The following is a 25,101-nucleotide window of genomic DNA, read 5'->3' as shown; positions in this document are numbered from 1 at the left end:
ATTCCATGCGTCGTGAGATTACATTTTCCGTGGATGTTGCAAGCACCTTTGTAACAGAGTCAGCCTGGCTTCTGATTTCCGATGATTTACAACTGATCTCCGCCCTTAGCGAATCAATCGTTTCTTTATTTACCAATCTTGGGGTCACAGTTAATTGGGAATGGACAACAATTGATCAACTTCCTTGGAGAAGTCAGATCTTGTTTAGCTTAATTAGGGATATTACTCATGTTTAATTTCTAGAAGAGGTTGAATTTTCTTTATATTCTACAGATTTAATGAACATTTGTTCGTCATTAACTGTCTAATGCACGTTTCTTCCTTTTCTTCTATGATAGTATTTTTCGTAATTCAGTAGACCTTTTCAGTTGCAGTCACAGTTAGCTATCAAATGCATCAATCTTTCTTATAAAAGACTAATTAGAGGCCTATCTACCCAATTTAAACAATATTGATCAAACTCATTAATTAGGTTGCCTCTTATGTATCCTTATCCTTTGGAGATTATATTCTATCAACACCTGATTAGCTGGAGGTTAAACTCATAATGCTATACATAACTTCAGAGCTTCAAATCTGCAGGTACGATGAAACCGTAAATTTCTTCCTAGCTAAGTAAACTAATGAATACTTCTTTTCAAAAGCTAAAGATGGCGGCCCTTTATATGCACCCCCACTCAAAGTGATCCTCACTTCTTTTCAAAAGCTAAAGCTTGGTTATCTTAATGCGTGATGGTGACGCTTCTTTTGCTTCTGTAAACTGATCGTACGGATTGTATTATTCATTGTTTGATCGATCTTATCAGGTTGTTGTTTAATAAGGTCACCGTGATGACCCTTCTGTAAGTTCGTCACTGAGAAAATACTGCCCTTTTTAGAATTGAGCATCAGTGATGCGATCAATCTCATGGTGATGAAAACGCGAGGACTTTTTGCATTTTCATCCGTGTGAGTGTGAGATCAATAGATCAGTGATTGCGTAGAAGCCGAGTCCTTGTTCTACTATACACAGGTTTTTTAACAGTAGCAGCCACGGAATTTCTGGTCCACACTGGTTTGAGGTGCAGTCAGTGAAAATATACAATGATGCCGAGTAATTTTCACTGGTACCATCACATTGTCACGTTTTGTTACCAATTCACTCATGTTATAGCACATTGATTAGTAACACAACATAGAAGTTGTGAGAATGTGAAGGTAAAAGAGTCTCATATCGGTGAAAGGGGAAACCTTGCAATGGCAAGTTGGGTTACTCCCTATATTGCCAATTGGTTTTATGGTGTAACCTCAACTTATTTGCAGTATTAAAGCAGGTTGGTTCACGTGTGATGCCCAACGGCCACATGACACATGCTCCACGTCATCCAATTCGTACAACCTCGACTTTCTTGTGTCACCATAAAACTTCCATACAAGTTTTTGTCTTAGATATCTTCTTTTAGAGATGCTATTAACACCTCATTAGCTTTTCAAAAGCAAAAGCCAAAATGCTGGGCCATAACATATGCACCTCCTTGCAACCGTCTCCCATTTGTGTATGACTTTAAGTTGAGCCTGTTTTATAAGTCTTCGTCTTCTCATTACCTTCACCCATTAAGTCTTCGTCTTCTCATTACCTTCCCGCATTACTTCAGCTTCGCAGTTTTACACAAAAAGGTAAAGATATTTGAATTTCATGTTTTTAAATTTTAATTGTACTTGCAATGTTGATCTGTCTGGACTGGTTCAATCTGCTTGATATGTATTATGTTAATACTGACTTGGATTTGAATTGTTCATTGTTATAGTGTCTCTGCCATAACTGCTTCTAGAGATCGTATTATTTTTGTTATACATTCCATCTGATCACTCATCAGTTGTAGGAGGTGGAATATATTCACTATTAAATGCTGCATTCGGGTTTTCAGATATGAATCATGTTTGTTATCCGCATAACATCTGCCTACTTATGAAACTTAATACTGCAAATTTTGATTTCTCACTTGCTTCTTTCATGTTCAGCAGGAAATAGTGTGCCACTTTAGTTACTGAAATTCTGCAGAGAAGGGTAAAAAAGGCAACCTCTTAACAATTCATAGCTAGTCCGACTATGGGGAATAAGATAAACTCGAAGGCATTGGTGGATAAGGGGAGCAACAAAGTTATCTTCATAGAGTCCGAGAGTGCTTTTGTTGATGTTCTTGTAAGTTTCTTGACAATCCCCTTAGGAACAATACTCAAGCTTGGTCGTGAGCATTCAGCACCAGTGGATATAGGATGCATGAACAATTTGTATTCAAGTGTGAAGGAAATTGACGTAAGTAAGTTGCGTTCAGATGCATGTAGAGAAATGTTGTTGCTTCCCCACAACGCGGCTGAACATCATTGCAAGAACCTTGTATTGCAAATTGATCACAAAGCCAAGCCAACACGGTACTTTGTATGCCCTTATACTCTTTGTATGATGGATGCCACAAGAAGGTTCTTCAGTTATTACCGAGGTATCTCTAATCCATGGTGCCAACATTCCATGGATCGTGAGATTACATTTTCTGTGGATGTTGCAAGCGCATTTGTAACAGAGTCAGCCAGGCTTCTGATTACCGATGATTTACAACTGATCTCCCCTTTTAGCAAATCAATCGATTCTTTATTTACAAATCTTGGAGTCACCAATAGGACTACTACCGAGGAGTTGAATATGAATATTGGAGTTGATGAGGTACTCAATTGTTGATTTATGCATGCCTTAATTAGCTTTTCGTTAAAATTGCAGTGGTGATTTCTGACGTGATTTCTTTCCCAGGTTATGAATTTGCTTATAAGCTCCTTAGTATCAAAGACACCATTGACCGAAACTCTACTGAAGCATAAACGCGTGGCCAAACGGAGCAATGAAAATAATTATCAAGCCATACACATTGATCCTCAAACAGTAGGGGAGACAGTGCTGACGGAAGAAGACAACATTTCTATCAAGCTGATAATTAGCAAATCCAAGAACATTGTTTGCTACGCAGAAGCCGGGGAGGATTTTGTTAATTTACTTTTCAGTTTCCTAACTCTGCCACTTGGGTTTGTAGCAAAGCAGATACAGGATGGGTCTCTGAAGGGATGCATTGATCAGTTATACCGGAGCATCCAAGATCTCGATGAACAATACTTGAAGTCAAATCATCACAAGGAAATGCTACTGAATCCGAAGCTTGTTCCTGGTTTTTGCTACAAGAGTCTTTTGGGAATTGAGGAAGCCTCATATTATTATCTCGACGGCAAGCTAACTACCGATAGTTCCCTTATCCCTTCTAATACGCCATTGGAGTCATGTAAAATCGAACCCACAGATAACAACTCCAGTGCTAGAGGATTTTTGAAAGGACCGGCGTCTTTCACAGTAGCTGACAATCTGGTCATAAGACCGATATCTACAATCTTTGAGCTGTCTGTTCTTGACAAACTGAATGTACCTTTCACCGACACTGAAAATAGAGTTGTTCTTATGGGCAAGAAAGAGGTGAGTACTCGTTTATAATTTTCGATTGCCTATACGAATAAAATCCTTAGTATTACTTGCAGGATCTTTTAAGCACTTGAGGGCATTAGGCAAAGACTTGGTTTTAATGAATTTTGGAAGCTAATTAAATAGTTGCTGATGACTCCTGAAATATTCCTTATTTGTTTGCAGGCTTTGAGTCTTCTGGTGGCTTCTTTTGCTAGTGACTCTGCCCTAACTAATGCCTTCATTAGCAAGCCATATCAAGCATAACCAGAGCTTGGCTATTTAAGATGAAGAATGTACTAATTTCAAACAGGACTGTAATGTTTTCATGATTATGCAAATTTGGGATTGGTGTTTGCGTGTGTGGGCAAGTTCGAATGTACTAATTTCATTTTATTACAACATGAGTGGACAATAATTTTATATTTTGAAAATAGTATCCTAAATAAAACATATGTTGTAATGTCGGTGGAATGGAATGAAAACACCACGTAGCGGTCGCAGTGTTATGGTTGATAGGATTTTTGGTACATGCACAAAGTGTGGATAAAAACACCTAAAAATACTTGTAAGAGTATAAGGTAATTGTAGTATAAATGCTCCAGGGATTATTAAAAACAAATTATATTTAAAACTAATTCTTAATTTATTATTGAAACAAAGAAATTGAAATTGTGACTTGAAATAATAATAAAAACTAACTAATAGTAGCAATATAATTGGTGTGGTCTATAGGTAGTATATAATCATAGCCTTTTATCGCCACATCTGCTGGTACGAACCTCTCATAAATGTGTCTATTTCTTCAACACCAAATCAAAAAAATTGTATTAGTTTTAGAACATACTAGGTTTGTAACTTTTTTTTTTGCTTTTGGGTTTGTTACTTATTTTATTTTGGTTGCATGTTAATTTAACTTAGTATATATGAATGATTGCTATTTCAATTTGTATGAAATTTGGGAATACCAAACCATCCGAAATACCGAAAATATTTCGAGAATTCCTAAAATTGGGAATACTTAAATTTTGGCTGAAATACTGAAACATTTTAGTTTGGGATTGGTCTTCAAATTCCAGTTTCAAAAATTTGTTAACCACCCCTATTAAAAATTACTTAAGACGAAATAAACTATAGATATTAATCTAAAAATAGATGTGCTGTGTGCTGGAGCCGAACTCGTGACCTGTGGGAAACTTGACAGGGGCGCTGAGCCTCTCACACGCCACACGTGCAAAACCAATCTGGTAGAAACCCTAGAAAAAGAATATATAAACTCATTTAGCAGCTCAGTTTTCTAACTTTTCAAATTCTAGCCGTTTGAGAGCTCTCCCTCTTTCAAGTCTTCACCTCGAGCCCAGAGCCTCACCTCCCTCATTTCTCTCTCCCTTCTTCCAAGCAAACCCTAAAACCGCAGCTCCTCTCTTCACATTTTCTCAAACCCTAATCTCCGTTTCTGCAAACCAAACCTTAATCTTCCATCATCAACCCATCAGACCTCGCAGCCATGGATTTAGTGCATCACCAGAAGGGTAGCAGCACCGATCTTGGTGCCGATGCATTCAGAGGTAAACTTCTCACCCTCCCTTGCCGATTAATGCACTCAGGTTCACCGATTGAAATATACCATACAAGAAAAAATCTTTAACTCCTCATGCTTGTGTTGTTTCTTTTGCAGGGACCTGAGACATGTAAAAAAAACGACGATGGAAGCACTGGCACAGACCCAAATCGCATCTCAAGGAAAGGAAACCACCACGGAGTTGTCTACGTTCTAGATCCGTCATTTAAAGGTATAACCCACTGAGCTCCCCTTTTTCGTTCCTGTTCAGTAAGATCAGCAGTTCGAAAAATCCATGTAAAAATTCATGCATGTTCATTTTGGATCTGAAGAGCAAGGACACTGGAAATCGCAGATCCATAATTTTTGAAAGGTATAAAACCTGAGTTTGATCTGTGTCTCTGTCTTTTGAAATGCACGCGTAATGTTGAGCTGTTTGGCCTGATATGAGTAATCTGCTTGATTTAGTTAATAGTCTAGTTTAACGGTCAAGCATATCCTGTTTTTGTTTTTCATGTTACTTTGTGAATTATATTTTGGATTTTATGAGTTATGTTTTTCTGATGGGTTTGTGAATTTCAAGGCTGAAATTATTTTCTGCTGCAATCCATGGCTGATACATCGGCGAACACCATTAGCTTGAAAGGCTTGGTGGACAAGGAGCGCAACCGAATTATGTTCATAGAGTCAGAAAATGATTTTATTGATGTTGTCTTGAGTTTCTTGACAATCCCCATGGGAACAATTATCAGGCTGGCACCTAATCAATCAGTACCTTTAGAAATAGGTTGTATGAAAAATTTGTATGCAAGTGTTAAGAATACGGATGTAAAGCATTTCCGGAATAAAGCATGTAGAGACATGTTGTTATGTCCCCCGAATGGGGCCGAAGTTCATTGCAAGAACCTCAAACTGAAGATTGACCGTGGTGAACCCACACGGTACTTTACCTGCTCAGGAGGTGGATGTATGTTAAGTTATAGTGATGGTTTAAGCTGTGAACGTTGTGGAAGAAGGATAGATATAAAGAGAGAACTTTCAGCAATTCAAGACGGAGACATCTTTGTGAAAGGACTAGCCAGACTGATTATTAGTGATGATTTACAATTGATGCCTCCTTTTACTGCGGAAAGCCTTTCTATATTTTCAGAGCTTGGAGTCATGAATGGTAATACTACTGAGGAGGTGACTTTCAACGTCGGATCTGATGAGGTAACTGAAGTATTGACGTGCGCCCTTGTTTTTATTTTTTAACAACTTTATCGATCAGTGGTTTTTCTAACCTGTCTTCTGCTTTTAGGTTTTGAACTTGCTTGTGTGCTCATTAGTGTCAAAGTCCCCGCTGACAGAAGCTCTGCTGAAGAATAAACCAATACGGAATTTGAGCAATGAAAATCAAGTAATAGATTTTGAACCTGAAATTGTAGAAGGCACAACGAATCCAAACGGAAACATTTCTGTCAAGCTTTAGTGAGCAAATCTAAGAAGATGGTTTGTTATGCAGAAGTCGGGGAGGATTTTGTGAATTTACTCCTCGGTTTCCTAACTATTCCACTGGGTTTCATTGTAAACAAAATGCGTGATTGCTCATTAAAAGGATGCATTAGTCAGTTGTTCAAGAGTGTCCAAGATCTTGACAATCGCTACATGAAGTCAAACTACCACAAAGAAATACTACTCAGCCCCAAGCTTGCCCCCGGTGTTTGCCATGACAACCATCTCTTAGGAACTGAGGAGGCCACATTTTATTATGCAAGTAACCGTGGCTTGCTGTCTACTGATAAAACTCTTCTCGCTTCTCGTATTTCAGCTGGGTTTTCGTCTTTTGGAGGAAGTGTTTTCGGAACAAGTGATGTTGAAAGTTCTATCAAGTCAATGAAAGTCATGGGTCCCAAATCCTACCAAGATCAAGAAAAAGGAGTTCAAGGCCAAGGATTTTTAGAACCGGCGATGTTCACAGTAACTGACGATTTGATCATAAGACCTATATCTCTAATCTTTGGCCTGTCTCTCCTGAATGAATTGAAGGTGCCTTCGACTGACATTGAAGTGAAAATCGTGCATGTGGGAGAAGAGGAGGTATCAATTATATATTATAATTGTCGATGAAATCTTGACGCGATTTATTTTCACAGACAATATATTCTTTAAATTGTTGATGACTCTTGTTTATTTTTCTTCTTACAGGCTTTGCGTCTTTTGGTGGCTTCTTTTGTTTGTGACTCTGCGCTAACCAACGTCTTCATTAGGGAGCCAAAGCAGAACAAAAGGCCAAAGCAGAACAAAAGGCCAAAGCAAGAACAAAGTTGAAAGCATGATTATAAACATGATACAAACTCAAACTCTAATGTGTATTTTTGTGTGAGAATACTTGTTACATATGTGATCGATCTGCAATCTACTTAAGTGTGTGGGTTTGCCGAAGATAATCTAGCCTGTCACGAAAATTTGTACAAAAGAACTTTTCCTGGAAAATGTGTAGAACCATGATGTGATGTGATACATACGGAATTCAACTCATATTAGGAAGAAATCAATAAGCGTCTTGATAATTGAAACAAAATTTAGACAGCCAGGATGTAATCTACAATTTTGCAGAAATTTATGTGCCAATTTTTAACAATCCCCTGTTAAACAAAATGTACAAGTTAACCCACAATACATACAACTTTATTGCGCACGAACGATAAGCTAAGAACGAACAACTTGATGCCTAACAGATATCAACCAATTGCCCCTTTTCGAAGAAGTTCCCTCTTGCTCCATACATGTAATATAACTTACGTGCTCTAAGTTGAAGTTTCACCTCAAAACCAATTGGAATGAGGTTAGTGGTCAAGCGAGGTCTGATGGAGTACTCACTTAGCCTAATTTATTTGAGAGATTTTTCAATTTGATCGGAATACAGGGTGGTACATCACGTGTCATTGTATAAATAATGAGATATGTATGTTAAAAAGTTAATAACTTAAAAAATAATGTCTCTCATCACTTACATAAGAGCAAGTCCACCGGGGGTGGGATAAGCCGGCACCCAATGGAAAAAACAGGCTGAGACTTAGCCAATCCACTCCAGCCCGTGGAATCGACTGGCACCCAGCCCAAGCCAGTCCACAGGCCGGCCTAAAATCGACAGACCTTGGGACCGGCTTAAGTGACTTAATTGTGAGATGTGTTTAATTCACCCAATTGTGCCTTTATTTATAGCAGTATGATAGATAAAAACCTTTCCCTTTAGGATTACAACATTTAATAGGTAATCTAACCCTAATAGGAATATAAGATACTTTCCCAAATTCCCTAAGATTTACACAATCACATTCTTATTATAAATATGACTGCAACACTCCCCCTTGAGTGTGTAAATACTCAACAAACCATTACATCAGATCTTCAGCAGATAAGGTAGAATAGTTGATGAAGTCATCGGCACAACGGGTGATCGCGAGTCTCAAATTTAAGTGAAGTATGCATTTGTAGTAAAACTCACAAAACCTTGCTATGGTAAAACCCAAGGCATGGGGAAAACACATAGACTAAGGAGAAAAGTCAGAAGTATGCATAATGTCTAAAAATGAACGTCAAATTGGACGAAGGTAGTGAACTCAACGGAGTATGATCATCCCAGGATGGGTGCCTCGTTAAAACCTAGTTAGGTAGCAAAAACCCCGTGGGAAAAATGCTCCTAATCGTAGGGAAATGAGTATATTAAGATCATGTGAGTATGCTTCTAGATACTCCCCCTGAGGTAGACATAACTTCTAAATAAGAGAACTACAAGCGATTCAACTCAGATAATTTACGCATATCGATTCCTTAGACGAGCTTCTGAAATGTAGACTTGGGCAATGACTTGGTCAAGAGATTGGCCAAGTTGTCCTGGAACAAATTTGCTTGACTTCAATGTTCTGATGATGCTGCTGCTGGTGTGAGTAAAAGAACTTCGGCGATATGTGCTTGGTGTTGTCTCCCTTGATGTATCCCTTTTTCAACTACTCGATACATGCTGCATTATCTTCAAAGATCGTCGTAGGAAGGTCAACGACTTATGTAAGACCACTAGTGCTTCGAATATGTCCCATAACTTCTCTCAGCCAAAAGCACTCACGTGATGCTTCATGCAGGGAGAGAATCTCAGCATGATTAGACGAAGTCGCAACTAGTGTTTGCTTGGTAGACCTCCAAGATATAGCGGTGTCTCCAACGGTAAAGACTTAACCCGTTTGAGAACGTGCTCTATGTGGGTCAGACAGATATCCAGCATTTACGTAACCAACAAGGCGAGAATCAATCTGAGAGCCATAGGGGGGCGACAACACTCAAAGATTCGTGGGTATAGAACAAGCCCAAATCTGTAGTACCCTTGAGGTAGATGAAAAACACCATTCCAGTGCCTGCGTGTAGGAGCAATGAAAATCAAGTAATAGATTTTGAACCTGAAATTGTAAAAGGCACAACGAATCAAAACGGAAACATTTCTGTCAAGCTTATAGTGAGCGAATCCAAGAAGATGGTTTGTTATGCAGAAGTAGGGGAGGATTTTGTGAGTTTACTCCTCAGTTTCTTAACTATTCCACTGGGTTTCATTGTAAACAAAATGCGTGATTGCTCATTAAAAGGATGCGTTAGTCAGTTGTTCAAGAGTCTCCAAGATCTTGACAATCGCTACATATCGAACAACCACAAAGAAATACTACTCAGTCTCAAGCTTGCCCCCGGTTGTTGCTATGACAACCATCTCTTAGGAACTGAGGAGGCCACATTTTATTACTCAAGTACATATGACAGGCTGTCTACTGACAAAACTCTTCTCGTTTCTCGTATTTTAGCTGATTATTATAGGATACCTATAAGTGCTGCTGAAAGTTCTGTCAAGTCAATGGAAGTCATGGGTCCCAAATCCTACCAAGATCAAGAAAAAGGAGTTGAAGGCCAAGGATTTTTAGGACCGGCGATGTTCACAGTATCTTACGATTTGATCATAAGACCTATATCTCTAATCTTTGGCCTGTCTCTCCTGAATGAATTGAAGGTGCCTTCGACTGACATTGAAGAGAAAATCGTGCATGTGGGAAAAGAGGAGGTATCAATTATAAATTATAATTGTCGATGAAATCTTTACGCGATTTATTTTCACGGACAATATATTCTTTAAATTGTTGATGACTCTTGTTTATGTTTCTTCTTCCAGGCTTTGCGTCTTTTGGTGGCTTCTTTTGTTTGTGACTCTGCGCTAACCAACGTCTTCATTAGGGAGCCAAAGCAGAACAAAAGGCCAAAGCAAGAACAAAGTTGAAAGCCTGATTATAAATATGTTACAAACTCGAACTCTAATAGTATTTTTGTGTCAGAATACTTGTTCGCATTCTCGTTTGTACGTCTTTGCTATATGATCTGCATAGCATGTTGCCGGCATACTAATATAAGTTCTGGGGTTGAGAATTTGTTTGAATTTCATACATGCTACGAATATGATCGATCTGCAATCTACGTAAGTGTGTGGGTTTGCAGAAGATAATCTAGCCTGTCACGAAAACTTTACAAAAAACTTTTCCTGGAAAATGTGGACAACCATGATATGATGTGATGTGATACATACGGAATTCAACTCATATTAGGAAGAAATCAATAAGCGTCTTGATACTGGAAACAAAATCTGTCCAGCCAGGATGTAATCGACAACAATTGATCAACTTCCTCGGAGAAGTCAGATCTTGTTTAGCTTAACTATTGAAATTCGGTTTGTCACATCCCGACCTGGGCCCTCATCACATCCCGGGTTTGACTTTGTCAGAGCACGATATTGTCCGCTTTGGGACCTAACCACGACCTCACGATTTTGTTTCTGGGAACTCAGACAAGAACTTTCCAGTGGGTCACCCATCCTAGGATTGCTCTTGCGCGAACTTGCTTCACTTTGGAGTTCCGATGGAACCCGAAGCCAGTGAGCTCCCAAAAGGCCTCGTGCTAGGTAGAGATGAGAATATACATATAAGGCTTACATGATCCATTCCCCTGGGCGATGTGAGATGTTACAATCCACCCCCTTAGGGGTCCGACGTCCTTGTCGGCACATTTTCGGCCAGGGATTGGCTCTGATACCAAATTATCACATCTCGGCCCCGTCCCCCACCACATCCCGGGTTCGACTCCATCGTAGCACGATATTTTCTGCTTTGGGCCCCGATCACGCCCTCACAATTTTGTTTCTAGAAACTTACACGAGAACTTCCTAGTGGGTCACCCATCATAGGATTGCTTTCACGCGAACTCGCTTAACTTCGGAGTTCCTACGGAACTCGAAGCCAATGAGTTCTCAAAAGGCCTCGTGCTGGACGATGTGGGATGTTACACGGTTGCATACAACATTATTCCTTGGTGGAGTCTAACGAAAAATATTGTCAGCGCCTATAGGCTTGTGCATTGAGAACACGGATCGGCACTTCACGTGTCATAATACAAGTTGAGGGACATTTGAAAATAAAAAACTTAGCTCCCACTTATAATATGACAAATGGTGTATCAACTCGTGTTCCGGGTACATGAAAAAATCTCTCCATTTCTTCGGCCGTACTTTGTGTTTGAATTTGCTTCAAATGGAACAAATATTTGTAGAAATGCTATACTTTCCAAATTCTTTATAAAATGTGATCATATTTTCAAAACCAGTCCCCCGAGTTTATTGCTGCATTTGATGTATGATTCTTTTTTATTTGAACATAGTGCGTTTGTTGTATCGGATTATTTCGAACTAGTTATCTTCAAGAACTAAGTTAGACTGACTTAGAATAGACTAAACTAGACTAATATAATTGATTTTGCATCTATGTCGCCGGTGCCGTCAATTGCATAAGTGTTCCATTTCAATTGTTGATGTCTCTTGTGTTAATAATGTCATTTATCGCAGGCTGTACGGATTTTAATGGCTTCATTTCTTAGCGACTCCAATAGAGAGACTGTTTGGATACACTGTGATATAGGATCTTTATGTAAGTTTTATAAGCGTGTTAGTGTAACTTTTGTGCCATGGGTTCAGTTACTAGTGAAACTTGTGTTTCCCTACCAATTAATCTCAGCGAATTTTTTGTCCAACCGAATTTACAACTTTACAGAAATTTATGTGCCAATTTTAAACAATCCCCTGTTAAACAAAATGCACAAGTTAACCCACAATACATATAACTTTTTTATTTTTTTCGTAATCCTCATTAGAGAATTTGACGGGCCAAAACTATGTGTATTGCGCACGAACAATAAGCCAAGAACGGACAACTTGACGCCTAATACATGGAATGAGGCGAGTGGTTAAGCGGGTCTGATGGAGTACTCACTTTTTTTTTAAGGGAGACAACTGGTGGCAAGCCACGGTTATTCATCCTTTCTGGGAACTGGGAAGATTCACAGAGGCATTTCAGTCTCCCACTACAAAAAAAATGAGCACTGCACACAATAATTTATCTGTGCTCTTTGAGGTCAAAAAGCACCAACAATTGTGCCCATAGACCAATAGCAACAATGCAGCTACTATTTTTGGGTATGTGCCCTCTATGGGCGTCACCATTTCAGAAAGTGCACAGTATGATGATTTGTGCTCAAAGAGGCAGGCACAAATAGACCACTATCTGTGCCTTGTTTCTGACACCTTGTCAGACAACCTTTTCCAGACACGTTGGCACTTCATATTGTAATTGTGCCAACATAAATTAAATATTAAAAAAAATTGACGAAATGAAAAACTTTAATCTCCCCAACAAGCCTTGCATCTCATCAGAAGCCATAACAGATATAGTCGAATTCAAAACAAAATAAGTCCAAAATAGGAAGGCTAGCTTGTCGGTGATACTTAAATCTTCAAAGCGTGGAACGTCCAAATAGGAAGGCCAGCTTGGTGGTACTTCCAAATCTCTGGTAACAAAGACAAACACACAAACAAAAGCCGGTACTCTTTAGTCTTTAGTAAGAATAATTAAAGAAAAAAGTGCATCTTATATACAATTCCAAGAAGACATAGTATAACTATAATGCAAACCAGCAAACCCCTCAAGCCATTTCTCCTTGCAGAGATTGATAAAAGCATTTGTATATCTTCTAAAGATACCATCCAATCAATCCACCAAAATATCAATATCTTGTAGTTCAGGCAATTAAACTATGGGTAGGGCAAAAACAAGCTTTTATGATTTAGTTCTACAAACTGATTCATACAGATAATGAAACCAATAATTCATAATACCATTTGAATTCATCGGACGCCAAACAACCTTCAACCACCACAAAAAACACAGTATTGACATCCCTTGCTCTGACAGCCTCTAAAAAATGACCACGAGTAAGAAATATATCAAGCAGTAAAATACATTATCACATTGGATATCGCTGAAAAAATGAACTATAAATTTAGACTACCAAGAAGCTATTGAAAATGAAGGTGACATCATTTACACAGAGCAGCAAGAATGAGTATGTAATGGCTTCCAAATTTTTAAATCATGATTCCTTTTCTTTACCAGATCAGATGCTATATATCCTTCCTCCCACATATTAATTGGTGTAATTCTGCTATGTATACATGCACTCGTCCGTGATTGAAACATAATGACTTTTGCCAGACACTTTAGTAACATTTTTAATTTCTTCATGCATGGCAATCAATCTTCACACAGATTAACACATGAAAAAAGCAATCCACAGTCCCAATAATGCGACTCTACCTCTTTCGAATGTAGAATAAAAGAGAGATGCAAAAAAATATCTCAAAATAGGTCATTTCCTACAACATATAACAAACACGAATTTTAGGAACTTAGGTGATAAGTAGTAGTTGGTCTGGAGTTTAATTGACAAAACACATAAGTGTAATGGAAAAAAAATGCACATCTCGTCATGGGCATCACAATTAACTGTAAGACATTGACAAATTTCCACATTCAATGATAATGACGTTATCCTATAGGCAAATTGAAACTTCCCCAAAAGAAACCTAATGTAAATTACCTAAATCAGAGTCAGATCTGAGCAAAAAAATTAGGGAATATCTTCTATAGTCAAATTGAAACTTCCCCCAAAGAAACCCAGTTAAAAACAGTCAAGAAATGAAGATTTACATAATTTAATTATCACATAAACACCAGTCAGCGATCATGAATTCGAAACAAGAAATACTAAAACAAAGTACTACCTAGAAACCAAAACACATTAAAATTGAAAAATCTTAGAAAAAGATTACCTGATTTTACCAACGTGATTTCCGATTCAGGCTCTACATCCACCGATCTTCCCAAACCCGACCCACCCCCTCCACATAAGTGTTCATGCACATAGAGAAATTGCATGTAAACATACAATATTGTAAATTTCGTATAATTTTATGAGAACCACAAATCAGACACAAATATATACTTATAAGTTATTATGAGGGGCATTCTTAGCTTGATGGCAAATAGAATATTTTTGTACTATATATGAACACTTGGAATTTACAGGTTACCCACATGCACAGCACATTCATCAACTACCGTCATACATTCTAGGACAACAAAGTGGAACCAAGCGCCCCAAACGAAAAATAAGACAATTAACTACTTCAAGTTTAAACGAGTAAAACGGATGTGAATCTTTTCATAAGCTCTTCCATAAACTTCCAGAAGCTACTTGTAACACTAGGATGAATTTAAGCAAAAAGAAAATCCAATCTTTGACATGCATACAAAAAAAATCCATACGTGGGCGGGTCCAATTCTTCTCGGCCCAAGTTGGAAACAAACTTGATTCACTTCCTCGTCCCAATCTTTGACATGCATACAGAAAATGGATTTAAAATTCGAAATCTAGAATCTATCCCAAAACTAAAAGTTTTTATTTTGGAAAACAACTTATAGTGTAGGACAACCTACAAGGAGAGGATCATTTTTACCTCTTGGGTCGAGGTCCGATTCCGGCAGGTTTGGCCGAAAATTTGTCGGAAAATCCGCGGCCACCGCTTCTTAGATCTGAAATTGACGAAATTCGGCAACGAATTTGTAGAAACTAACTTGGGGGTTGGAAAGAGGACGTGAAGAGGATTCTGGAGGTTTAATTTGACGGTCATTGGTGACCGGTGGACGGCTTGCGTGAAAGAGGGGGGAGAGAGAGAGAGAGGACGAAGGAGGAAGAGAGGTGGGGGGAAATGAGGGGAGAGAGGGGAGTTGGACGTTTGTGAAGGGAAGGGAGATTTTTCATATTTTTTAAGTTTACATATTTTAACTTATCCTATCCAAACCTTCTTTGGTTTCCTTGCTTGCCCCATAAAAATCCCAAAAGTAAATATGTAAAGGACACAAAATTTACTTTTTATTTAAATATATTAAACTAGAGGGCACAATAATCTTTGTCGTGTTTTTGCAAATTAATAAAAAAATTCCAAATCTGACACATGCAAGGCTGGCTGGAAATACAGCGTTGCTGACAAACATATTTTATAGACACAAAATGCTTTTTTTGCCCATCTTCAATGAAAAAGTTGTCATCTGATCCTATTCGGCACGGTTTCCGTGCTCATTACTGTTTTGTGTCATTTTTTTTAACATTGGGCACAATAGATGGTGCCCTTTATGGAATGGGAACTGTTTAAGCTTTTTGGTTGTCAAACTGACACAAAATTCTCAATTGTGCCCTTTGTTTTGTACCCAAAGCTCACTTTTCTTGTAGTGTCCTCCTGGTTACAAGTCTGGCTTGCACACCATCAGTGGGTTTCGAACCCAAGACCTCCAATTTTTAGTTTTAAGAAAGTCTCTTAATCCGTCATTTACCACTATGCCACAAACTCGTGGTTAATGGAGTACTCACTTAGCCTCACTTATTTGATGTCAAGCGAATTAAAATTTCGAAGCATTTGATGCTTATGTAAAATGGTTGAGTATAGTGTTGCATTTAATCAGCATTGTGCTGCATCATGCATTTACATCGAAGATTGATGCATTTATTTGGTTTTCTTGATGTTTCGTCTTTGTGATTCAGATAATGCACGGAGAAATGTTAAGGAGACTATTTTAAAATGAGACTTTTTATGGACTTTTTGCCACCTCGAGGGATTTTTGAATGTGTTCAGAATACGAGATGGTACATCACGTGTCTCTATATATGTGGTGATTCTTGTGTTAAAAAATTAATAACATAAAAAATAAAATTTTCCACCACTTATATAATACCACGTGGTGTACCATTTGTGTTTCTCTTGCCACCTTATGTTTTTGGCACAATATTTTATACTATTGGCATGAGAATTAACGTTAAATTGTGTGTTTGAATTTGTGCTGAAGAATTACCTTCATATGTAGTTAAAAAACATGACAATAACTTCAATCTAGTAGAACTCTTTAGTGTAGATAATATCGTTTGTTAAAATAATAATAATAATAAAATTAATAAAAGGCATTTAATAATCAATTAAAAAAATTTAAGCTGCTGTCAATTTTGATAACAAGGGTGAAGGCTCACAATCTATATCATGGCACATTAGATTTAGCTTTTCGGTTGAAAAATAGTATTGCTTCCTTTTTCAACTGTTAGTGTTTATTTAGACATTTAGACATTACTTTTGAAGATGCTCTAATAAATCAAAAGGCCCAAATTAAAATGCTTTTCGTGTGTTTGTAAATTGATAAAAAATAATACTAATACCAACATATGTTTGTGGCTTTTTAGCCAAAATGATCTCTAAAATTGTTGTAACTTTTCACTTTGGTTCCTGAGATTTAAAATCAATAGAAGTGGTTGATGAGATTGTTCACCGTCAATCATTTTGGTATTTCTGTGAATTTTTTTTATTAAATTGAGGGTATTTTTGTCAAATATTTAATGGAGATTTTTTTACAGAATGACCAAAATGATTGACGTTGGACAATCTTACGGACCATTTTCATTGATTTTAAATCTCAGGAACTAAAATGAGGAGTTATGCCAACTTCAGGAACCATTTTGGATATTAAAAAAAAGTCAATATTTATCGATCCTCTATTGCTTGGCGACATGAACATGATGCATGAGGATGAAGAAATATTTTCTTATGTCAGCGCTAGGGATATCAATTCTTGGCTGCTAGTATACTATTACTAGCTAGTAGCTTAATTAGGGATATTACTAATGGGTTTAATTTCTAATTTTCTAGAAGCGGTTGAACTTTCTTTGTATTCTAAAGATTTAATGATCATTTGTTCGTCATTAACTTTCTGTATCTAATTAATGCAGGTTTCTTCTTTTTCTTCTCTAATCGTATTTTTCTTAATTCAGTAGACCTTATCAGTTGTAGTCACAGTTAGCTATCAAATGCATCAACCTCTCTACCCAATCTAACCAAATTGAACTGGTTTGAGCAAACTCATTAGGTTGCCTTTGATGTCTCCTTTGGAGATTCTGTTAACACCCGATTAGCTGGAGTTAAAGGTCATAATGCTATACTTAATTTCAGAGCTTTGAACTTCCAGGTACGATGAAACCATAAAGTTCTTCCAAGCTAAGTAATGAATCTGCAGGTGATGAAACCGTAAAGTTCTTCGTAGCTAAGTAATGAATCTGCAGGTTATGAAACCGTAAATTTCTTCCCAGCTAAGTCATAATGCTAAAGATGGTGGCCCTTTATATGCACCCCCACTCAAGTGACCCTAACTCCTTATCAAAAGCTAAAGCTTGGTTATCTAATGCATGATGGTGATGCTTCTTCTGTTTCTGTTGAAAATGAATCCCACATTGATTGGAGGAATGACCTTGCATGAGCTTATATGTAAGTTGAGCTACTCTCCATATTCCCAATTAGTTTTATGGTGGAACCTTAACTTTGTCACTATAAAACTTCCGTACAGGTTTTTGTCTTCGATATCTTCTTTAGAGATGTGATTAACACCTCATTAGCTTTTCAAAAGCAAATGCTAAAATCCTGGGCCATAACATATGCATGCCCTTGCAATCGTCTCGCACTTGTGTATTACTTTAAGCTGAGCCTGCTTTATAAGTCTCTGTCTTCTGATTACCTTCACCCATTACTTCAGCTTCGCAGTTTTACACAAAAAGGTTTGATATTTGAATTCCATGTTTTTGAATTTTAATTGTACTTGCAATGTTGATCCGTCTGGACTTGTTCAATCTGCTTGATATGTATAATGTTAATACTGACCTGTAATTTAATTGTTCATTGTTATACTGTTTCTGCCATAACTGCTTCTAGAGATCGTATTATTTTTGTTATACATTCCATCTGATCACTCATCAGTTGTAGAAGGTGGAATATATTCACTATTAAATGCTGCATTCGGGTTTTCAGATATGAATCATGTTTGTTATCCGCGTAACATCTGCCTACTTATGAAACTTAATACTGCAAATTTTGATTTCTCACTTGCTCCTTTCATGTTCAGCCGGAAATAGTGTGCCACTTTACTTGCTGAAATTCTGCAGAGAAGGGTAAAAAAGGCAACCTCTTAACAATTCATAGCTAGTCCGACTATGGGGAATAAGATAAACTCGGAGGCATTGGTGGATAAGGGGAGCAACAAAGTTATCTTCATAGAGTCCGAGAGTGCTTTTGTTGATGTTCTTGTAAGTTTCTTAACAATCCCCTTAGGAACAATACTCAAGCTTGGTCGTGAGCATTCAGCACCAATGGAGATAGGATGCATGAACAATTTATATTCAAGTGTGAAGGATATTGACGTACGTAAGTTGCGTTCAGATGCATGTAGAGAAATGTTGTTGCTTCCCCACAACGCGGCTGAACCTCATTGCAAGAACCTTGTATTGCAAATTGATCACAAAGCCAAGCCAACACGGTACTTTGTATGCCCTTATACTCTTTGTATGATCGATGCCCCAAGAAGGTTCTTCAGTTATTACCGAGGTATCTCTAATCCATGGTGCCAACATTCCATGGATCGTGAGATTACATTTTCTGTGGATGTTGCAAGCGCATTTGTAACAGAGTCAGCCAGGCTTCTGATTACCGATGATTTACAACTGATCTCCCCTTCTAGCGAATCAATCGTTTCTTTATTTACCAATCTTGGAGTCACCAATAGGAATACTACCGAGGAGTTGAATTTGAATATTGGAGTTGATAAGGTACTTAATTGTTGATTTACGCATGCCTTAATTAACTTTTCGTTAAAATTGCAGTGGTGATTTCTGACGTGATTTCTTTCCCAGGTTATAAATATACTTATAAGCTCCATAGTATCAAAGATACCATTGAGCGAAACTCTACTGAAGCCTAAATCCGTGGCCAAACTGAGCAGCGAAAATAATTATCAAGCCATACACATTGATCCTCAAACAGTAGGGGAGACAGTGCTGACGGAAGAAGACAAAATTTCTATTAAACTGATAATTAGCAAATCTAAGAACATTGTTTGCTACGCAGAAGCCGGGGAGGATTTTGTTAATTTTCTTTTCAGTTTCCTAACTCTGCCCCTTGGGTTCGTAGCAAAGCAGATACAGGATGGGTCTCTGAAGGGATGCATTGATCAGTTGCACCGGAGCGTCCAAAATCTGGATGCACAGTATTTGAAGTCAAATCATCACAAGGAAATGCTAGTCAATCCGAAGCTTGCTCCTGATTTTTCCTACAACAGTCTTTTAGGGATTGAGGTAGCCTCATATTATTATCTCGACGGCAGGCTAACTACCGATAGTTCCCTTATTCCTTCTAATACGCCATTGGAGTCATGTAAAATCGAACCCACAGATAACGACTCCAGTGCTAGAGGATTTTTAAAAGGACCGGCATCTTTCACAGTAACTGACAATCTGGTCATAAGACCGATATCTACAATCTTTGAGCTGTCTGTTCTTGACAAACTGAATGTACCTTTCACTGACACTGAAAATAGAGTTGTTCTTATGGGCAAGAAGGAGGTGAGTACTCGTTTATAATTTTCGATTGCCTATACGAATAAAATCCTTAGTATTAACTTGCAGGATCTTTTAAGCACTTGAGGGCATTAGGCAAAGACTTGGTTTTAATGAATTTTGGAAGCGAATTAAATAGTTGCTGATGACTCCTGAAATATTCCTTATTTGTTTGCAGGCTTTGAGTCTTCTGGTGGCTTCTTTTGCTAGTGACTCTGCCCTAACTAATGCCTTCATTAGCAAGCCATATCAAGCATAACCAGAGCTTGGCTATTTAAGATGAAGAATGTACTAATTTCAAACAGGACTGTAATGTTTTCATGATTATGCAAATTTGGGATTGGTGTTTGCGTGTGTGGGCAAGTTCGAATGTACTAATTTCATTTTATTACAACATGAGTGGACAATAATTTTATATTTTGAAAATAGTATCCTAAATAAAACATATGTTGTAATGTCGGTGGAATGGAATGAAAACACCACGTAGCGGTCGCAGTGTTATGGTTGATAGGATTTTTGGTACATGCACAAAGTGTGGATAAAAACACCTAAAAATACTTGTAAGAGTATAAGGTAATTGTAGTATAAATGCTCCAGGGATTATTAAAAACAAATTATATTTAAAACTAATTCTTAATTTATTATTGAAACAAAGAAATTGAAATTGTGACTTGAAATAATAATAAAAACTAACTAATAGTAGCAATATAATTGGTGTGGTCTATAGGTAGTATATAATCATAGCCTTTTATCGCCACATCTGCTGGTACGAACCTCTCATAAATGTGTCTATTTCTTTAACACCAAATCAAAAAAATTGTATTAGTTTTAGAACATACTAGGTTTGTAACTTTTTTTTTTGCTTTTGGGTTTGTTACTTATTTTATTTTGGTTGCATGTTAATTTAACTTAGTATATATGAATGATTGCTATTTCAATTTGTATGAAATTTGGGAATACCAAACCATCCGAAATACCGAAAATATTTCGAGAATTCCTAAAATTGGGAATACTTAAATTTTGGCTGAAATACTGAAACATTTTAGTTTGGGATTGGTCTTCAAATTCCAGTTTCAAAAATTTGTTAACCACCCCTTTTAAAAATTACTTATACGAAATAAACTATAGATATTAATCTAAAAATAGATGTGCTGTGTGCTGGAGCCGAACTCGTGACCTGTGGGAAACTTGACAGGGGCGCTGAGCCTCTCACACGCCACACGTGCAAAACCAATCTGGTGGAAACCCTAGAAAAAGAATATATAAACTCATTGAGCAGCTCAGTTTTCTAACTTTTCAAATTCTAGCCGTTTGAGAGCTCTCCCTCTTTCAAGTCTTCACCTCGAGCCCAGAGCCTCACCTCCCTCATTTCTCTCTCCCTTCTTCCAAGCAAACCCTAAAACCGCAGCTCCTCTCTTCACATTTTCTCAAACCCTAACCTCCGTTTCTGCAAACCAAACCTTAATCTTCCATCATCAACCCATCAGACCTCGCAGCCATGGATTTAGTGCATCACCAGAAGGGTAGCAGCACCGATCTTGGTGCCGATGCATTCAGAGGTAAACTTCTCACCCTCCCTTGCCGATTAATGCACTCAGGTTCATCGATTGAAATATACCATACAAGAAAAAATCTTTAACTCCTCATGCTTGTGTGGTTTCTTTTGTAGGGACCTGAGACATGTAAAAAAAACGACGATGGAAGCACTGGCACAGACCCAAATCGCATCTCAAGGAAAGGAAACCACCACGGAGTTGTCTACGTTCTAGATCCGTCATTTAAAGGTATAACCCACTGAGCTCCCCTTTTTCGTTCCTGTTCAGTAAGATCAGCAGTTCGAAAAATCCATATAAAAATTCATGCATGTTCATTTTGGATCTGAAGAGCAAGGACACTAGAAATCGCAGATCCATAATTTTTGAAAGGTATAAAACCTGAGTTTGATCTGTGTCTCTGTCTTTTGAAATGCACGCGTAATGTTGAGCTGTTTGGCCTGATATGAGTAATCTGCTTGATTTAGTTAATAGTCTAGTTTAACGGTCAAGCATATCCTGTTTTTGTTTTTCATGTTACTTTGTGAATTATATTTTGGATTTTATGAGTTATGTTTTTCTGATGGGTTTGTGAATTTCAAGGCTGAAATTATTTTCTGCTGCAATCCATGGCTAATACATCGGCGAACACCATTAGCTTGAAAGGCTTGGTGGACAAGGAGCGCAACCGAATTATGTTCATAGAGTCAGAAAATGATTTTATTGATGTTGTCTTGAGTTTCTTGACAATCCCCATGGGAACAATTATCAGGCTGGCACCTAATCAATCAGTACCTTTAGAAATAGGTTGTATGAAAAATTTGTATGCGAGTGTTGAGAATATGGATGTAAAGCATTTCTGGTCTAAAGCATGTAGAGACATGTTGTTATGTCCCCCGAATGGGGCCGAAGTTCATTGCAAGAACCTCAAACTGAAGATTGACCGTGGTCAACCCACACAGTACTTTATCTGCCAAAGAAGTGAATGTATAACTTATAGCAGCGATGTTCTTAGCTGTGATTGTTGTGGAGGAATGATGTATGGAGAGAGAGAACTTTCAGCGTTTCAAGACAGAGGCATCTTTGTGAAAGGACCAGCCAGACTTATAATTAGTGATGATTTACAATTGATGCCTCCTTTTACTGCGGAAAGCCTTTCTATATTTTCAGAGCTTGGAGTCATGAATGGTAATACTACTGAGGAGGTGACTTTCAACGTCGGATCTGATGAGGTAACTGAAGTATTGATGTGCGCCTTTGTTTTTATTTTTTAACAACTTTATCGATCAGTGGTTTTTCTAACCTGTCTTCTGCTTTTAGGTTTTGAACTTGCTTGTGTGCTCATTAGTGTCGAAGTCCCCGCTGACAGAAGCTCTGCTGAAGAATAAACCAATACGGAATTTGAGCAATGAAAATCAAGTAATAGATTTTGAACCTGAAATTGTAGAAGGCACAACGAATCCAAACGGAAACATTTCTGTCAAGCTTATAGTGAGCAAATCTAAGAAGATGGTTTGTTATGCAGAAGTCGGGGAGGATTTTGTGAATTTACTCCTCGGTTTCCTAACTATTCCACTGGGTTTCATCGTAAACAAAATGCGTGATTGCTCATTAAAAGGATGCATTAGTCAGTTGTTCAAGAGTGTCCAAGATCTTGACAATCGCTACATGAAGTCAAACTACCACAAAGAAATACTACTCAGCCCCAAGCTTGCCCCCGGTGTTTGCCATGACAACCATCTCTTAGGAACTGAGGAGGCCACATTTTATTATGCAAGTAACCGTGGCTTGCTGTCTACTGATAAAACTCTTCTCGCTTCTCGTATTTCAGCTGGGTTTTCGTCTTTTGGAGGAAGTGTTTTCGGAACAAGTGATGTTGAAAGTTCTATCAAGTCAATGAAAGTCATGGGTCCCAAATCCTACCAAGATCAAGAAAAAGGAGTTCAAGGCCAAGGATTTTTAGAACCGGCGATGTTCACAGTAACTGACGATTTGATCATAAGACCTATATCTCTAATCTTTGGCCTGTCTCTCCTGAATGAATTGAAGGTGCCTTCGACTGACATTGAAGTGAAAATCGTGCATGTGGGAAAAGAGGAGGTATCAATTATATATTATAATTGTCGATGAAATCTTGACGCTATTTATTTTCACAGACAATATATTCTTTAAATTGTTGATGACTCTTGTTTATGTTTCTTCTTACAGGCTTTGCGTCTTTTGGTGGCTTCTTTTGTTTGTGACTCTGCGCTAACCAACGTCTTCATTAGGGAGCCAAAGCAGAACAAAAGGCCAAAGCAGAACAAAAGGCCAAAGCAAGAACAAAGTTGAAAGCATGATTATAAACATGATACAAACTCAAACTCTAATGTGTATTTTTGTGTGAGAATACTTGTTACATATGTGATCGATCTGCAATCTACTTAAGTGTGTGGGTTTGCCGAAGATAATCTAGCCTGTCACGAAAATTTGTACAAAAGAACTTTTCCTGGAAAATGTGTAGAACCATGATGTGATGTGATACATACGGAATTCAACTCATATTAGGAAGAAATCAATAAGCGTCTTGATAATTGAAACAAAATTTAGACAGCCAGGATGTAATCTACAATTTTGCAGAAATTTATGTGCCAATTTTTAACAATCCCCTGTTAAACAAAATGTACAAGTTAACCCACAATACATACAACTTTATTGCGCACGAACGATAAGCTAAGAACGAACAACTTGATGCCTAACAGATATCAACCAGTTGCCCTTTTCGAAGAAGTTCCCTCTTGCTCCATACATGTAATATAACTTACGTGCTCTAAGTTGAAATTTCACCTCAAAACCAATTGGAATGAGGTGAGTGGTCAAGCGGGGTCTGATGAAGTACTCACTTAGCCCAATTTATTTGAGAAATTTTTCAGTTTGATTAGAACACGGGGTGGTACATCACGTATCATTGTATAAATAGTGAAATATGTATGTTAAAAAGTTAATAACTTAAAAAATAATGTCTCTCATCACTTACATAATTCCGTCTCAATAAAAAATTTCTCCACTTATTTGATGCCAAGCGAATTAAAATTTCGAAGCATTTGATGCTTATGTGAAATGGTTGAGTTAATAGTGTTGCATTTAATCAGCATGGTGCTGCATCATGCATTTACATCGAAGGTTGCATTTATTGGGTTTTCTTGATGTTTCGTCGTCCAACGTGATTCAGATAACTTCATAGATAAATGTTAAGGAGCGAGATTTTTTGTGGACTTTCTGAGACCTTATGTATTTTTGGCACAATATTTTATACTGTTAGCATGAAAATTAACCTTAAATTGTGTGTTTGAATTAGTGCTGAAGGATTACCTTCGTATGTAGTTAAAAAAAATGACAATAACTTCAATCTAGTAGAATCTTATTTGCAAATCAGACTTTTGTTTTAAAACAATAATGAATGTTTAAAAACCAAAAAGAATAATAAAATTAATAAAAGGCATTTAATAATCAATTAAAAAAAAACTTTGAAGCTGCTATCAATTTTGACAGTGATGGCGAAGGCTCGTAATTCATGTCATGTTACATCGGATTTGTCTTTTCGGTTGGAAAACATTATTGCTGCCTTTTTCAGCTGTTAGTGCTTATTTGGACATTTTGACATCTCTTTTAGAGAT

The 25,101-nt window shown here is 37.6% G+C and overlaps 3 protein-coding genes, 2 long non-coding RNA genes and 1 pseudogene across 10 annotated transcripts; 4 read left to right on the top strand and 2 right to left on the bottom strand.

Annotated features, from left to right (window-relative positions):
* The first annotated feature begins 1,510 nt into the window (after positions 1-1,510).
* On the top strand, positions 1,511-20,339 carry LOC126589122 (uncharacterized). 5 transcript variants are annotated; one of them, XM_050254342.1, is made up of 5 exons: positions 17,623-17,796; positions 17,876-18,083; positions 18,428-19,127; positions 19,212-19,919; positions 20,092-20,339. In XM_050254342.1, the coding sequence occupies exons 3-5, from the start codon at positions 18,516-18,518 to the stop codon at positions 20,170-20,172; spliced, it is 1,401 nt and encodes a 466-aa protein (XP_050110299.1). In that variant the 5' UTR covers positions 17,623-17,796; positions 17,876-18,083; positions 18,428-18,515; the 3' UTR covers positions 20,173-20,339. The 5 variants fall into 5 exon arrangements, with proteins under 5 accessions (XP_050110301.1, XP_050110300.1, XP_050110298.1 ...); XM_050254344.1 differs by lacking the exons at positions 17,623-17,796; positions 17,876-18,083 and adding an exon at positions 1,511-1,656; XM_050254343.1 differs by lacking the exons at positions 17,623-17,796; positions 17,876-18,083; positions 18,428-19,127; positions 19,212-19,919; positions 20,092-20,339 and adding exons at positions 1,526-1,656; positions 2,005-2,701; positions 2,786-3,493; positions 3,665-3,912.
* On the top strand, positions 5,428-7,514 carry LOC126589113 (uncharacterized; annotated as a pseudogene).
* On the bottom strand, positions 6,129-9,614 carry LOC126589179 (uncharacterized). The gene is made up of 3 exons (XR_007611741.1): positions 9,476-9,614; positions 6,323-6,454; positions 6,129-6,275 (listed from the first exon to the last, which is right to left on the bottom strand). It is a non-coding gene; the product is annotated as an uncharacterized LOC126589179 (long non-coding RNA).
* Positions 9,465-10,481, top strand: LOC126589139 (uncharacterized). Its single transcript, XM_050254368.1, has 2 exons — positions 9,465-10,122; positions 10,231-10,481. Exons 1-2 carry the CDS (start codon positions 9,550-9,552, stop codon positions 10,333-10,335), a joined length of 678 nt encoding a protein of 225 aa, XP_050110325.1. The 5' UTR covers positions 9,465-9,549; the 3' UTR covers positions 10,336-10,481.
* Positions 12,760-15,264, bottom strand: LOC126589178 (uncharacterized). The gene is made up of 3 exons (XR_007611740.1): positions 14,953-15,264; positions 14,266-14,826; positions 12,760-12,944 (listed from the first exon to the last, which is right to left on the bottom strand). It is a non-coding gene; the product is annotated as an uncharacterized LOC126589178 (long non-coding RNA).
* An 863-nt stretch (positions 20,340-21,202) lies between the features above and the next one.
* Positions 21,203-23,941, top strand: LOC126589112 (uncharacterized). Of its 2 annotated transcripts, XM_050254316.1 has the most exons (5): positions 21,203-21,472; positions 21,583-21,697; positions 22,049-22,677; positions 22,766-23,545; positions 23,654-23,941. In XM_050254316.1, exons 3-5 carry the CDS (start codon positions 22,075-22,077, stop codon positions 23,774-23,776), a joined length of 1,506 nt encoding a protein of 501 aa, XP_050110273.1. In that variant the 5' UTR covers positions 21,203-21,472; positions 21,583-21,697; positions 22,049-22,074; the 3' UTR covers positions 23,777-23,941. The 2 variants fall into 2 exon arrangements, with proteins under 2 accessions (XP_050110273.1, XP_050110274.1); XM_050254317.1 differs by lacking the exon at positions 21,203-21,472 and having other exon boundaries at positions 21,693-21,838.
* Positions 23,942-25,101: the final 1,160 nt, after the last annotated feature.

This window comes from Malus sylvestris, chromosome 11, assembly GCF_916048215.2.
Source record: "Malus sylvestris chromosome 11, drMalSylv7.2, whole genome shotgun sequence".
Taxonomy (NCBI): domain Eukaryota; kingdom Viridiplantae; phylum Streptophyta; class Magnoliopsida; order Rosales; family Rosaceae; genus Malus; species Malus sylvestris.
Note: the sequence above shows the minus strand (reverse complement) of the source record. Positions and strands in the feature narration are given on the sequence as shown.

Bases quoted from the DNA above. Each gene is read 5' to 3' on its own strand.
- LOC126589112 (XM_050254316.1), top strand. From the start codon at position 22,075: ATGGCTAATACATCGGCGAACACCATTAGCTTGAAAGGCTTGGTGGAC. The intron at 22,678-22,765 runs GTAACTGAAGTA...TTCTGCTTTTAG, and splicing joins TCAACGTCGGATCTGATGAG to GTTTTGAACTTGCTTGTGTG. The intron at 23,546-23,653 runs GTATCAATTATA...TTCTTCTTACAG, and splicing joins TGCATGTGGGAAAAGAGGAG to GCTTTGCGTCTTTTGGTGGC.
- LOC126589139 (XM_050254368.1), top strand. From the start codon at position 9,550: ATGGTTTGTTATGCAGAAGTAGGGGAGGATTTTGTGAGTTTACTCCTC. The intron at 10,123-10,230 runs GTATCAATTATA...TTCTTCTTCCAG, and splicing joins TGCATGTGGGAAAAGAGGAG to GCTTTGCGTCTTTTGGTGGC.
- LOC126589122 (XM_050254344.1), top strand. From the start codon at position 18,516: ATGGGGAATAAGATAAACTCGGAGGCATTGGTGGATAAGGGGAGCAAC. The intron at 19,128-19,211 runs GTACTTAATTGT...TTTCTTTCCCAG, and splicing joins TGAATATTGGAGTTGATAAG to GTTATAAATATACTTATAAG. The intron at 19,920-20,091 runs GTGAGTACTCGT...ATTTGTTTGCAG, and splicing joins TTCTTATGGGCAAGAAGGAG to GCTTTGAGTCTTCTGGTGGC.